The sequence below is a fragment of the Vulpes vulpes genome, chromosome 9 (genome assembly GCF_048418805.1).
Source record: "Vulpes vulpes isolate BD-2025 chromosome 9, VulVul3, whole genome shotgun sequence".
NCBI lineage: Eukaryota > Metazoa > Chordata > Mammalia > Carnivora > Canidae > Vulpes > Vulpes vulpes.
In genome coordinates, this window is record NC_132788.1 from 43,809,078 (window position 1) to 43,823,186 (window position 14,109).

The 14,109-nt window shown below is 39.2% G+C and overlaps 1 protein-coding gene across 5 annotated transcripts in view; it reads left to right on the forward strand.

Annotated features, from left to right (window-relative positions):
* B3GLCT (beta 3-glucosyltransferase) overlaps positions 1-13,892 on the forward strand; it is a 126,277-nt gene extending 112,385 nt beyond the window's left edge. For all 5 annotated transcript variants that reach the window (XM_072719946.1, XM_072719949.1, XM_072719945.1 and 2 more), the window contains one exon: positions 11,765-13,892. In XM_072719946.1, the coding sequence (XP_072576047.1) occupies positions 11,765-11,932 (168 nt within the window). In that variant the 3' untranslated portion in view covers positions 11,933-13,892. The remainder of the gene's footprint in view (positions 1-11,764) is intronic.
* The last annotated feature ends 217 nt before the right edge of the window (positions 13,893-14,109 follow it).

A 14,109-nucleotide genomic window follows, 5' to 3' on the forward strand; every position in this document is an offset into this window, starting at 1 on the left:
GAGGGCCCAGCCCCGGAGAAGCAGGAGCTTTAAAAATCCGTACTGGATTCTTCCTGGACGGAAAGGCACTCGCAAGGAGCTCGGGCAGGATTCCAGGAGGGGCAGTGGAGCCCCCAGGTTCCCGGGGTCACTGACAGAGGAAGTGCGCCTGGGGAAGAGCATGCCACACACCACAGGCCGAGCTTGGTAAAGGGCTGAAGCATGCCCGGTGAGGCCTCGGGAGCAGCTCAGGCAGTGGCTCCATTTGGAGGGGGCTGCACGGCCCCAGGAGCACAATTCCAGCAGCACAGGCCTGGGATCCCCCGGTGCCAGGGGACACAGCCCAGGATCTTGCGCTCCCCCGGGACAGACAGAGGCGGAGAGGGCACAGGACACTGAGGACGCTCCTGCCGCCATATGCCCCCGAGCTGTGCAGGTCAGTGCCCCCTTGCCCCTGAGAGCATCCAAGCCAGCGCAGACTGGGAGACTAGTAGTTACTGTGGAGCTGACTCCAGAGATGGAGAGCTGGCTTTAAGGATGATGGAGAGCTGGCCGCCAGTGGTGTTGTTTCTCCTGGTGTCCACCTGTGCCTGGGAGAGGCGGGGCTGCCAGGGGACAGGGGCCTCACAGCTCCCACTGAGCCCACCACCTGGCACAGGGCGGGGCAGCACCCCCAGGTGCACACACCTGAGAATCAGTGCAGCAGGCCCCTCCCCCAGAAGACCAGCTGGAAGGACAGGGGAAGAGCAAGCAAGTTCTTGACCGAGCAGCACTGGAAAGCTCCAGGGGAAGTCAAGGGATTTCCAGTATATAGAACAAGAGGATATCCTTCCTAGTTTTTTTGTTTCTTTGTTTTGTTTTTTTTCTTAGTTTTTTCTTCCTTTTTCCAGTACAACTCGTTTTTAGCCACTCTGCACTGAACAAAATGACTAGAAAGAAGAACTCCCCACAAAAGAAAGAATCAGAAACAGTACTCTCTGCCATAGAGTTACAGAATTTGGATTACAATTTGATGTCAGAAAACCAATTCAGAAACACAATTATAAAGCTTCTGGTGGCTCTGGAAAAAAGCATAAAGGATTCAAGAGACTTCATGACTGCAGAATTTAGATCTAATCAGGCTGAAATTAAAAATCGATTAAATGAGATGCAGTCCAAACTGGAGGTCCTAACGACAAGGGTTAATGAGGTAGAAGAAAGAGTGAGTGACATAGAAGAGGTAGAAGAAAGAGTGAGTGACATAGAAGACAAGTTGATGGCAAGGAAGGAAGTTGAGGAAAAAAGAGAAAAACAATTGAAAGACCATGAGGAAAGGTTAAGGGAAATAAATGACAGCCTAAGAAGGAAAAAATCTACGTTTGATTGGGGTTCCAGAGGATGCTGGAGGGGACAGAGGACCAGAAAGCATATTTGAACAAATCATAGCTGAGAATTTCCCTAACTTGGGGAGGGAAACAGGCATTCAGATCCAGGAGATAGAGAGACCCCCCCCCCAAATCAATAAAAACCGTTCAACACCTCGACATTTAATAGTGAAACTTGCAAAGATAAAGAGAAAATCCTTAAAGCAGCAAGAGACAAGAGATCCCAAACTTATATGGGGAGAAATATTAGATTAACAGCAGACCTCTCCACAGAGACCTGGCAGGCAAGAAGGGGCTGGCAGGATATATTCAGGGTCCTAAATGAGAAGAACATGCAGCCAAGAATACTCTATCCAGCAAGGCTCTCATTCAGAATAGAAGGAGAGATAAAGAGCTTCCTGGATAGGCAGAAACTGAAAGAATATGTGACCACCAAACCAGCTCTGCAAGAAATAATAAGGGGGACTCTGTAAAAGAAAGAGGAAGCCCAAAGAAATAAGCCACAAAAACAGGGGCTGAATAGGTATTATGATGATACTAAATGCGTATCTTTCAATAGTAACTCTGAATGTGAATGGCTTAATGATCCCATCAAAAGATGCAGGGTTTCAGACTGGATAAAAAAAGCAAGACCCATCTATTTGCTGTCTACAAGAGACTCATTTTAGACCTAAGGACACCTACAGCCTGACAATGAAAGGTTGGAGAGCCATTTACCATTCAAATGGTCCTCAAAAGAAAGCAGGGGTAGCCATCCTCATATCAGTTAAATTAAAGTTTATCCCAAAGACTGTACTAAGAGATGAAGATGGACACTATGTAATGCTTCAAGGATCTATCCAACAAGAGGACCTACAAATCATGAATATTTATGCCCCTAATGAGGGAGCTGCCAAGCATATCAATCAATTAATAACCAAAGTAAAGACATACTTAGATAATAGTACACTAATACTGGGAGACTTCAACACGGTGCTTTCTGCAAATGACAGATATTCTAAGCACAACATCTCCAAAGAAACAAAAGCTTTAAATGATACACTGGACTAGATGGATTTCACAGATATTTATAGAACTTTACATCCAAATGCAACTGAATGCGCATTTTTCTCAAGTGCACATGGAACTTTCTCCAGAATAGACCACATACTGTGTCACAAATTAGATCTTAACTGATACCAAAAGATTGGGATTGTCCCCCGCATATTTTCAGACCATAATGCTTTGAAACTTGAATGGAATCACAAGAAGAAATTTGGAAGAAATTCAAACATGTGGAGGTTAAAGACTATCCTGCTAAAAGATGAAATGGTCAACCAGGAAATTACAGAAGTATTAAAAAGATTCATGGAAATGAATTAGAATGAAGATACAACCGTTCAAAATCTTTGGGATACAGCAAGAGCAGTCCTAAGAGGGAAATACATCACCATACAAGCATCCCTCAAAAAACTGAAAAAAACCCAAATACACAAGCTAACCTTGCACCTAAAGGAACTGGAAAAAGAACAGCAAATAAAACCTACACCCTGCAGAAGAAGAGAGTTAAAAGATTCGAGCAGAACTCAATGAAATAGAGACGAGAAGAACTGTAGAACAGATAAACAAAACCAGGAGTTGGTTCTTTGAAAGAATTAATAGGATAGATAAACCATTAGCCAGCCTTTTAAAAACAAAAGAGAAAAGACTCTAATAAAATCATGAATGAAAAAAGGAGAGATCACCACCAATACCAAGGAAATACAAACGATTTTAAAAACATATTATGAGCAGCTATACACCAGTAAGTTAGGCAATCTAGAAGAAATGGACGCATTTCTGGAAAACCACAAACTACCAAAACTGGAACAGGAGGAAATAGAAAACCTGAACAGGCCAACAACCAGGGAAGAAATTGAAGCAGTCCTCAAAAACCTCCCAAGACACAAAAGTCCAGGGGCAGATGGCTTCCCAGGGGAATTCTATCAAATGCTTAAAGAAGAAACAATACCTATTCTAATGCTGTTCCGAAAGATAGAAAGGGATGGAATACTTCCAAACTCTTTCTGTGAGGCCAGCATCACCTTAATTCCAAAACCAGACAAGGACCCCACCAAAAAGGAGAATTATAGATCAATATCCCTGATGAACAGAGATGCAAAAATTCTCAACAAGATAGTAGCCAATAGGATCCAACAGTACATTAAGATTACTCACCATGACCAAGTGGGATTTATCCCCGGGATGCAAAGCTGGTTCAACACTCATAAAGCAATCAACCTGATAGATCATATCAACAAGAGAAAAAACAAGAACCATATGATCCTCTCAATAGATGCAGAGAAAGCATGTGACAAAATACAGCATCCATTCCTGATCAAAACTCATATTGAGAGTGTAGGGATAGAGGGAACATTCCTCAGAATCTTAAAAGCCATCTACGAAAAGCCCACAGCAAATATCATTCTCAATGGGGAAACACTGGGAGCCTTTCCCCTAGATCAGGAACACGGCAGGAATGTCCACTCTCACCACTGCTATTCCACATAGTACCAGAAGTCCTAGCCTCAGCAATCAGACAACAAAAAGAAATAAAAGGCATTCAAATTGGCAAAGAAAAAGTCAAACTCTCCCTCTTTGCAGATTACATGATACTGTACATAGAAAATCCAAAAGACTCCACCCCAAGATTGCTAGAACTCATACAGCAATTTGGCAGTGTGGCAGGATACATAATCAATGCCCAGAAATCAGTGGCATTTCTATACACTAACAATGAGACTGAAGAAAGAGAAATTAAGGAGTCAATCCAATGTACAATTGCATCCAAAAGCATAAGCTAGGAATAAAGCTAACCAAAGAGGTAAAAGACCTATCCCTAAAAACTACAGAACACTTCTGAAAGAAATTGAGGAACACACAAAGAGATGGGAAAATACTCCATGCTCATGGATTGGAAGAATTAATATCATGAAAATGTCAATGCTTACCCAGGGCAATTTATACATTTAATGCAATCTCTATCAAAATACCATGGACTTTCTTCAGAGAGTTGGAACAAATTATTTTAAGATTTGTGTGGAATCAAAAAGACCCCGAATAGCCAGAGGAATATTCAAAAAGAAAACCAGAGCCGGGGGCATCACAATGCCAGATTTCAGGTTGTATTACAAAGCTGTGATCATCAAGACAGTGTGGTACTGGCACAAAAACACACCATAGATCAATGGAACAGAATAGATAATCCAGAAATGGCCCTTCAACTCTATGGTCAACTAATATTTGACAAAGCAGGACAGGCTATCCACTGGAAAAAAGTCTCTTCAATAAATGGTGCTGGGAGAATTGGACTGCCATGTGCAGAAGAATGAAACTAAGACCATTCTCTTACACCATACACAAGGATGAACTCAAAATGGATGAAAGATCTAAATGTGAGACAAGAATCCATCAAAATCCTAGAGGAGAACACAGGCAACACCCTTTTTGAACTTGGCCACAGCAACTTCTTGCAAGATACATCTATGAAGGCAAGAGAGACAAAAGCAAAAATGAACTATTGGGACTTAAGATGAAAAGCTTCTGCACAGCAAAAGAAACAGTCAACAAAAGTAAAAGACAACATGCAGAGTGAGAGAAGATATTTGCAAATGACTTATCAGATAAAGGGCAAGTATCCAAGATCTACCAAGAACTTATTAAACTCAACAGCAAAGAAACAAACAATCCAGTCATGAAATGGGCAAAAGACATGAACAGCAATCTCACAGAGGAAGACATAGACATGGCCAACAAGCACATGAGAAAATGCTCCGCCTCACTTGCCATCAGGGAAATACAAATCAAAACCACAATAAGATACCACCCCACACCAGTGAGAATGGGGAAAATTAACAAGACAAGTAACAACAAATGTTGGAGAGGATGTGGAGAAAGGGAAACCCTCTTGCACTGTTGGTGCAGCCACTCTGGAAAACTGTGTGGAGGTTCCTCAGTTAAAAATGGAACTGTCCTATGTCCCAGCAATTGCACTGCTGAGGATTTACCCCAAAGATACAGATGCAGTGAAATGCTGGGACACCTGTACCCCAATGTTTATAGCAGCAATGTCCATAATAGCCAAACTCTGGAAGGAGCCTCGGTGTCCATCAAAAGATGAATGGATAAAGAAGATGCGGTATATGTATACAATGGAGTATTACTCAGCCATTAGAAATGACGAATACTCACCATTTGCTTCAGTATGGATGGAACTGGAGGGTATTATGCTGACTGAAGTAAGTCAATCAGAAGAGGACAAACATTATATGGTCTCATGCATTTGGGGAATATAAAAAATAGTGAAAGAGGAGAGGAGAGAAAATGAGTGGGAAATATCAGTGAGGGTGACAGAACATGAGAGACACCTAACTCTGGGAACAAGGGGTGGTAGAAAGGGAAGTGAGTGGGGGCTTGGGGTGACTGGGTGATGGGCAATGAGGGGGGCACTTGACAGGATGAGCACTGGATGTTATGCTATATGTTGGCAAATTGAACTCCAATAAAAAATATTTTAAAAAAACATACTAGAAATGGTACTGATATTAAATCATTAAACATCTGCATTGAAAGCAAAAGAATATTATACAAATCTGAATTAAGTGGAATAAAAGAAATATTAAAGGTTAGAGCACAAGTCAATGTAGAAAACAGAAAAAAAGCAGAGAAAATTAAGTCAAAAATGAGTTTTTTTGGAAAGATCAGCTAATTTGGTAAACGTTAAGCTAGATTGCTCAAGAGAAAAGGAAAGAAGACAGACATTGCCAAGGTTGATAATGAAAGAAGGGACATCACTGCAAGTCATACCAAAATTGTGCCAACAACTTAGACAATTTAAATAATATGCGAGAAATATCTAGGATCATGCTCATTAGCAAAACTTTTTAAAAGTATTTGAACCTACATACATTGATGGAATGGAATTAAAGGAGTGAGAATACTTCCCAATTCATTTTATGAGGCCAATATTAGTCTAATATGTCAAAGACACATATTGTTGAGGCGCTTGTGTAGTGCAGTCAGTTAAGCATCTGATTCTTGGTTTTGGCTAAGGTCCCCACATCAGGGGACCCTGCACCAGGGCTCCACACTCAGTGGGGAGTCTGCTTGGGTTCTGTCTCCCTCTCCTGCTCCCCTCCCCGCCACACATGCATGCTCTCTCTTTCTCTCTCTCAAATATATCTTTAAAAAAGATGCATATTGTATCCCTAGAGCAAGAACTTAGAAAATCACTCCAAAATATTGCTAAAAAAGTAACAGAGGGATTAAAATGGTATATCACAAAAGTAAACTACCAGCTGATATTACTCTTGAGCATAGATGGAAAAATCCTTAAGAAAATATTAGCAAATTGAATCCAGCAATGTATAAAAGAGGTTATATGCCATAACCAAGTGGGATTTATCACAAGAATGCAACAAAATTTGTGTAGTGATTTGGCAACAAAATAATTGAAAATGAAGAAAATAATGTTATTCAAAGTAGCATCCAAATGAATAAAATATCAGGGATAATCTAAAAAGGAAGTTACACTGTACAATAAAATTCTGAGAGAAATTAAGATATAATTAAATGAAGAGATATATACCATATTTATGGATTAGAAGATTCAATATTGCTATGATGGCAATTTCTCCATCGACTTTTTAATATTCATTTAAAGTGAACTATATTATTTCATCTTATTCATTTAAAATTAACTTATCCTGAGTGCCTAAATGAAGTGTTCTGGATCAGAGATAGATTTTTACATTAAGTACCTCACAATAAATAATAAGCCCATCTTGCCCTCACTGCCACTCCCACTGCCTGGAGATAGTTTTTACCTTCAGGGAGGCATATGAGGGCCAATTCACTTTCCCTACACAAGTGACTAGATACCCCATAGGCAAGGGACAAAGAAAAATTGTTTTCTCTGCTTCTAAAGGTGAAGCCTTCCTTACTTTAGCATTTTGGTATGCAAATAAATACGTCATTCTTCCTTGAAATGTAACTGTATCCCCAGGTGAAAGTGTTCAGGTCTCTCTGGCGCCTTGGTGCGCTTACCCTCTGGACCTGGTTCAGGGATACAACCATTGGCTTCTCCAAGAGATAAGGTCGGTTTTACTCTCTTTGGGGATCAGATCAGTTTAGACAAATGGAATGTGAAATGTTTCTTGTAGGCTTTAGGGCTTTTTTACAGGAAATTTTATTTCCCTGCGTCCCCCAATCAAAGTCATAGCAGGCTTCTTTGTAAAGATAGACAAGCTGATCCTAAAATTTATATGGAAATACAAATGATTCTTAAAAAAGAGAGCAAGATTTGAAGATTTACCCTCCTGTGATTTCAAAACCTACTATAAAGCTATGATAATCAAGACAATGCATAATTAGTATAAGGATATACTTATACACACGCATACACACACATCAGTGGAACAGGATAGATTCTAGAAATAAATCCTCTCATTTATGGTAAACTGGTTTTTGACAAAGATACCAAGGCAATCCAGTGGAGAAGTAGAACAGATGGTCAGATGGTGCTGAACAATTATATATTCTACACAAAAAATTGAACCTGAAACTTGACCTCATAACACAAAAATTAACTCAAAATGGATCATAGTACAAAATATAAGTACAAAATATACTAAAACTATACACTGCTGGAAAAAAACCATAAGGATAATTCTTTGTGACCTCAGTTCAGGCAAAGATTTATGGCATCAGCAGCATGACCCATAGAAGGAAAAATTCATAAATTGAACTCATATAACTTAAAAAATCCTTGCTCTTTAAAATATATCCTTAGGAGAATGAAAAAATTCATAATCTGGGAGCAATATTTATAAATTATGTATCTGGTAAAGGTCTTGAATCCAGAATATATAACAATTTTTTACAACCCAATAAGAAAATAGAATTTAAACTGGGTAAGAGATTGAATAGACATTTCACTAAAGAGGATACATAAACGGCTACTAAGCACATGGGAATATGCTCAACATTATTAGTCATTAGGGAAATGCAAACTAAAATCATATCTATAGAACAACTATAAGCAAACAGATCATTCCCAGTGCTGATGAGGATATAGAAACCTGGACCTCTAGTGGCAATATAAAATACAGTTTCTTTGGAAATGTTTTGGCAGTTTTTAAAAAGTTAAATATACATGTGGCAGGCACTTTATGACATAGATCTCATTGGTTCCCTCCTGCTGGTATTCATACCCCGTGTTTCCTTTCCTGAGTATGAGCCAGTCGCACATGGCAAAGGTGATGGGATGTCTCTTCTGTACTTAAATTACAAGGGATTGTGACTTCCGTCTTCCTTGTAGACTCTCCCTACTTCCTTCCTGGCTTGCAGGTTTTGTTGGAGCAAGCTGTAAGGGGGCAGGGCATGAGAGTGAAGCCTTCAGCTCAGTAGCCCACCATGAACTGAATAAGCCCACCAGAAACTAGTAACCACCCAGTGAGCTTAGAAGTGGATCTTTTCCTAGTTGAGCCTTCAAATGAGATCATAGAGCCTGGGCTGACATCCTGATTATGATCTTGTGAGACACCTTGAAGCAAAGGTTGTAGCTAAGTTGTGCCAAGACTCCTGACCCATGGAAGCTATGTGATAATAACTGTGTATTGTTTGAATGGTATATCCACTCAACGTAATACTGCTCAGCAGTAAAAGTAATGATGCAGCAATGCTAAGTGAAGGAAGCCAGGCACAAAACATTCACAGTTTATGATTCCACTGATAAAGAAATTTCTAGAAAAAGCAATACTATAGAGAAAATGCAAACCAGTGATTTCTTGGGACAGTGAGGGTGGGGATTGACTGAAAGTGCATGGCAGGGAATTTTGGGGAAATGACTATAATATTTTAAAACTGGATTTGTGGTTGCTTAATATGGAAATCTATTAGAAATTTTCAAACTACCATGACGGTGTGTGAATTATATGGTATGTAAATCAAATGTCAATACAGCTAGAAAAAATATTTTTGTCTAAGGAAATACAGATTTAATCTCCATTTGTTGCAGTGTTCAATGTGCTCTAATATTTACAGATTAATTTTAATTTCACCTAATGGATGTACTTCTCATGCAGTTTATGCCACCTCTCTCTTTCTGTACACAGCTTCCCATCATGCTCCATGTCTGTTCCTAAGGCCACCTCCCTCACCCCGACCCTGCCTGTTTGGTACTTCCTTTTGGCATTTTGGGCACAGAAATGTGATGACCAGAGTCCATTTAGACTTCTGGTATTATGGACACCTCTGTGAATCCATTTCACTTCTCCAGTTTTGTCTTCTTCTTTTCCAAAACTGCATTTTCCAGAAACAATGAGCACATTCTAATACTAAACCAGCTCTTCACTCATCCATGGCTTCTAACATTCAACTATAATCATTTCTGGAATCTGCATCAATAAAGGGAAAGATATTATGGATTTCTTTTTTTCCCTGTGAAATGCATTTGTGTCTCTAAGAGTTCATTTTTAAATATGAAAAACAAGCCGATATTTGTTTCCATGCTTTTCTTTCTTTCTCCTGGGAGCATTGTGGAATTATCTGAGAACTGAATTGAGAGTATATTTTCCCTGGGGTTTCTTCCAAGCCAGTAGACTCCCAGAGGGCCTTACAAGTAGACACCATATATGAATCCCCTCAGCTAATACTCAGAACTTTCTCAACTCTGTTAGACTTTATTCTAGTGTGTATTTTTGGTCTTTGTTTCACTCTCTTCCTTTAAAATTGTCTTCTTAGATTTTTAACTCCATGAGCACTTAGAATTTTTAAAGGACGATAAATGGTTGGTATGGAAGTTCTCCCCCTACATTACTTTGAAGTATTCTGAGCAGATATTATTGTGAACACTTATCAGAGCAGAATATTTGTACCATCGATGGATAAAGCCTCTCAAGGAGGCTAGGGCAGCCAAGATACTGCTGATGTGCCAGGCTTGTGCCACACAGAATCAGGACCAGCTTCAGGTGTCCCTGTAGAACACTGGACTCTAGGGGCTAGGTACCTGCTCTTGTCCCCATTCCAATATGTGCTAGTCACGTTACCCTAAGGAAGTTATAACTTTTGTGAGCTCCAGTTACCTCCTATATAAATTGAAGATGAATCAGGATACTCTGACCATCTTGCAAAGTTGTTTTAAGGGTTGAATGAGATAAAATTTAATAACGGTATTTTGTAAACCATTTAAGAGAGTTTATAGTATTCTTATTAAACATTTAAGCATAATGTAATAAAGTAGTAGCCTAGAGAAGACTTTTTAAAAAAATATCCTATCCAGCTTTTTTTTTTTTAATATATTTTTTAAATTTTTTATTTATTTATGATAGTCACAGAGAGAGAGAGAGAGGCAGAGACACAGGCAGAGGGAGAAGCAGGCTCCATGCACCGGGAGCCCGATGTGGGATTCGATCCTGGGTCTCCAGGATCGCGCCCTGGGCCAAAGGCAGGCGCCAAACCGCTGCGCCACCCAGGGATCCCTCCTATCCAGCTTTAATAAAGCCAAGACTATTTTAGTATTGATAACCCAGTGAATTACTATAGAACACAGATAGTCTATATAAATCTGTAAACAAGATAAACATTGAAAGTGTGTGGATGCTTTGTTTAGAGTAAAAAAAAATATCTGGTTTCTGTTTCCTTTTATACCCTGAAGGATATTTCAATCTCAGTCATCCTAGGTTATGTCTGATTCTGCTTAAACTTCATTTTGTAAATTCTAGAAAATATTGAAATTACTGTGGACAAACTTTTTAGGCTCTCTTTAACTACTTCTAGTTACTTAATGTTTCCCTTGCCATTTCTGGAGTCAGACTAAGTATCTGGGTAGGAAGAGAGTGTCGCGTTACTCACATTTCTCCCTGACCTCTGATGAGCTCCACATTTTCCTTCTCTGAGAGACATACACCTAATTACACATCAGGGCAGTGGGCAGGCAAGGTGAACCCCAAGAACTCTTCACCCCATTCCACACACACACACACACACACACACACACAATGTATAGTCAGAGTTTCTTTAGACAGGCCTGGGAAATAGCAATTTTTCTGCCTTTTACAGAAGTTGTAATAGTCACTTAAATAACTTACAAGGAAGGCTTTTTAGATTTATTACCATGGTTGAGGAATTTCCTGGAGGTATGACTATAGATCATGGAAGCAAAAAGTGGTACATATGGATATTAAATTTAATTAAATCTCCAATCTCCAATTGGAGGTACAAAAGCCAAAGCCTCACGTCAGCAGGAAGAGGGCGGAAAAGATTTTCCTTTTTGCCTTTAGATTCCCATAACCCATATCAAATATTGAAGAAAATCAGTCATTTCGTAAATTCAAATGCTATTCTGAAGCAAAATTGTTTTCAGCGAATAAAGGAACATAATTCTCTGTTCCTTCTTCCTGCAGGCTCGGCCCGTGGATTATCCTAGGGACTACCTTTCTCACCAGGTTCCCATATCCTTTCACAAACACTGGAACATTGATCCAGTAAAAGTGTATTTCACGTGGCTGGCACCTGGTGAGGAAGACAAAGCCAGGCAGGAGACACAGAAGGGCTTTAAGGAAGAGTTATAAAGCGTGCTAGCCTGGGAGCACAGTTTGGGTCGGAGACTGGCATCATCCTGCTGAGCGGTGAGCATACTGTTGCCACATGCTACATGGCATTGGAAGCCTTTTGACTTTAGGTTGAAATTACATATACGGTATTTTTTGAGGCGGGGGGCAGGGAACAGAGTCATAGGGAAAACCCTGGGATTTTTTTTTTCTGGGGAAAAAAGCATTTGCTTTTGCATTATGCAGTTATTGTTAATATACAATGATTACTGTGTATTTTTTCAAGTTGTGGTAGAGCAGCTTTATTACTGTCACAGAAAAATAAATGGTACCAGAAGTCTCCCTCCTATTTTCTCTCTTCATTATAAAGTGTCAGATGGGTATGAGACTAGAAAGACATGACTGTATTTATATATGTGCTAGATACATATATGTGTGTGTGTGTATATATATATATGTAGTACATATAGAATATATACTTTATACATACAGTATATATTCTATACTTTAGATAGAAGAAGCAACATCTGTTGACATGGATATTGCCATGGTGTAAACTTTTTGACTGTATTATTGATGATGAAAATTATTTTCTGGTTATTCAGTAGGAATAATGCTGTAGTAAATATCATTCATAAAACATCATAAAAGTCTAGGTATGAAGTCCCCCATAGTCTGTAATCAAGGTTGTTATGTTTTATCTATTTTTCTGTTTTTGCCTCATAAAAAGAGAATAAGAAGTCTTCTGTTAGAACTTTCTATTTCTTTAGAGGTTCATCTGTGTTCTATTTCTCCCCGAAGCCCTATCTTTATGACCTCCTTGTAACACAAAAGTGTACTGGATGCTGCCAGAAAATAGTGTTTTCAATATTTAAAGACAATGTTGTCATGCTTTATTCAAGTCAGTGAGCTCTGTGTAAGTCTCAGGAAGTGAATTAAATTAATTTGTACCTGATGTTTTACTCTTATTTTTTCTTGAATGTTACTTAATGACTCCCTGTTGGCTCATAATAGACCCTCCAGTGTACCATGAAACCCTCGTGGAAAGACAGCATGGTGATTTGGCAATTACCCTGGTTCTTACAGAATGAGATTTGAACACAGTATTTTTTATTTTCAAATCATATCTTTAATATATAGTAATTTAACACATTATTAATTTGTAAAAAGTACTCTGATGTTTTAATTATAGAATTCAGTTTTTCTAAGAGTGTTTGCATAAAATTTGATTTTCGTATGTCTTAAACTAATTTTGGTCTAGTAAAATACTTTCCTTTTTTTAAAAAAAATAAAAATTGCTATTTGTTAACTTTGCTTATAAGGCTCATAATTATAGTGAAGCGCAGGGTTTCAAAGCCATACCACCAAAAGTACCCATGTGTGTTTTTTTTAAGAATATTTTTTTCTTGTAGCTTAGACTGGACTCATTTCCAAAATGATGCAATAGTATTTTTACCATTGTTCCAAATTAGCAAATACCAGGACTGGTGTGTTTTCAGTGGTACCTGAATGCACTAGATTTGTTTCTGTGAAAGTGGATTTTTGTGGCCTGTGCAAGGAATGGATCGGAGACGATGAACTGGATGTGAAGCACCCTAAGGATTTATAGATCTATCAAACTATTGGTGGTGACATCAGCATCGTTGTCATAGCTGGGCTGGCTGTCATGGCTACTGTTGCAGAGGCCTCCGTGTCACCTGTGATAATACCCCTGGAGGGCCTGGCTGCCTGATCCAGTGGAGAAGAGGCTTTGGTTCTTCCTGCTCCTGCTCCCACTTGTCACACTCAGAATACAGCATATTCGTTTGACAGGACTGAACCGGCATCTGTATGTGAAGATCCACGTCAAGCTTTCTTATGATCAGTGCCTTCTACTGATACCGGAGCACCTCCTCTGGTACTTGTTGGTGTTTTGTTAATTATGTTTAGTTTCTGGAACTATGTAAGCCTAACCACAAATAAAAGGTCTTTGCCTAAGTTACTCTTTCCTCCAATGTATTCATTAGTCCAACCTAGAGTGGGAAGGGCAAGGGGAAAAAGAATTAATGGAGTCAGTGGGAAAAGCCGGTGTATTGGTAAACAGTTTTCAGAGAGAAAAATTAATAAGCTATCCTTTTTTAATATTTTATTTATTTATTAATGAAAGACACACACACACACACACACACACACAGAGGCAGAGACACAGGCAGAGGGAG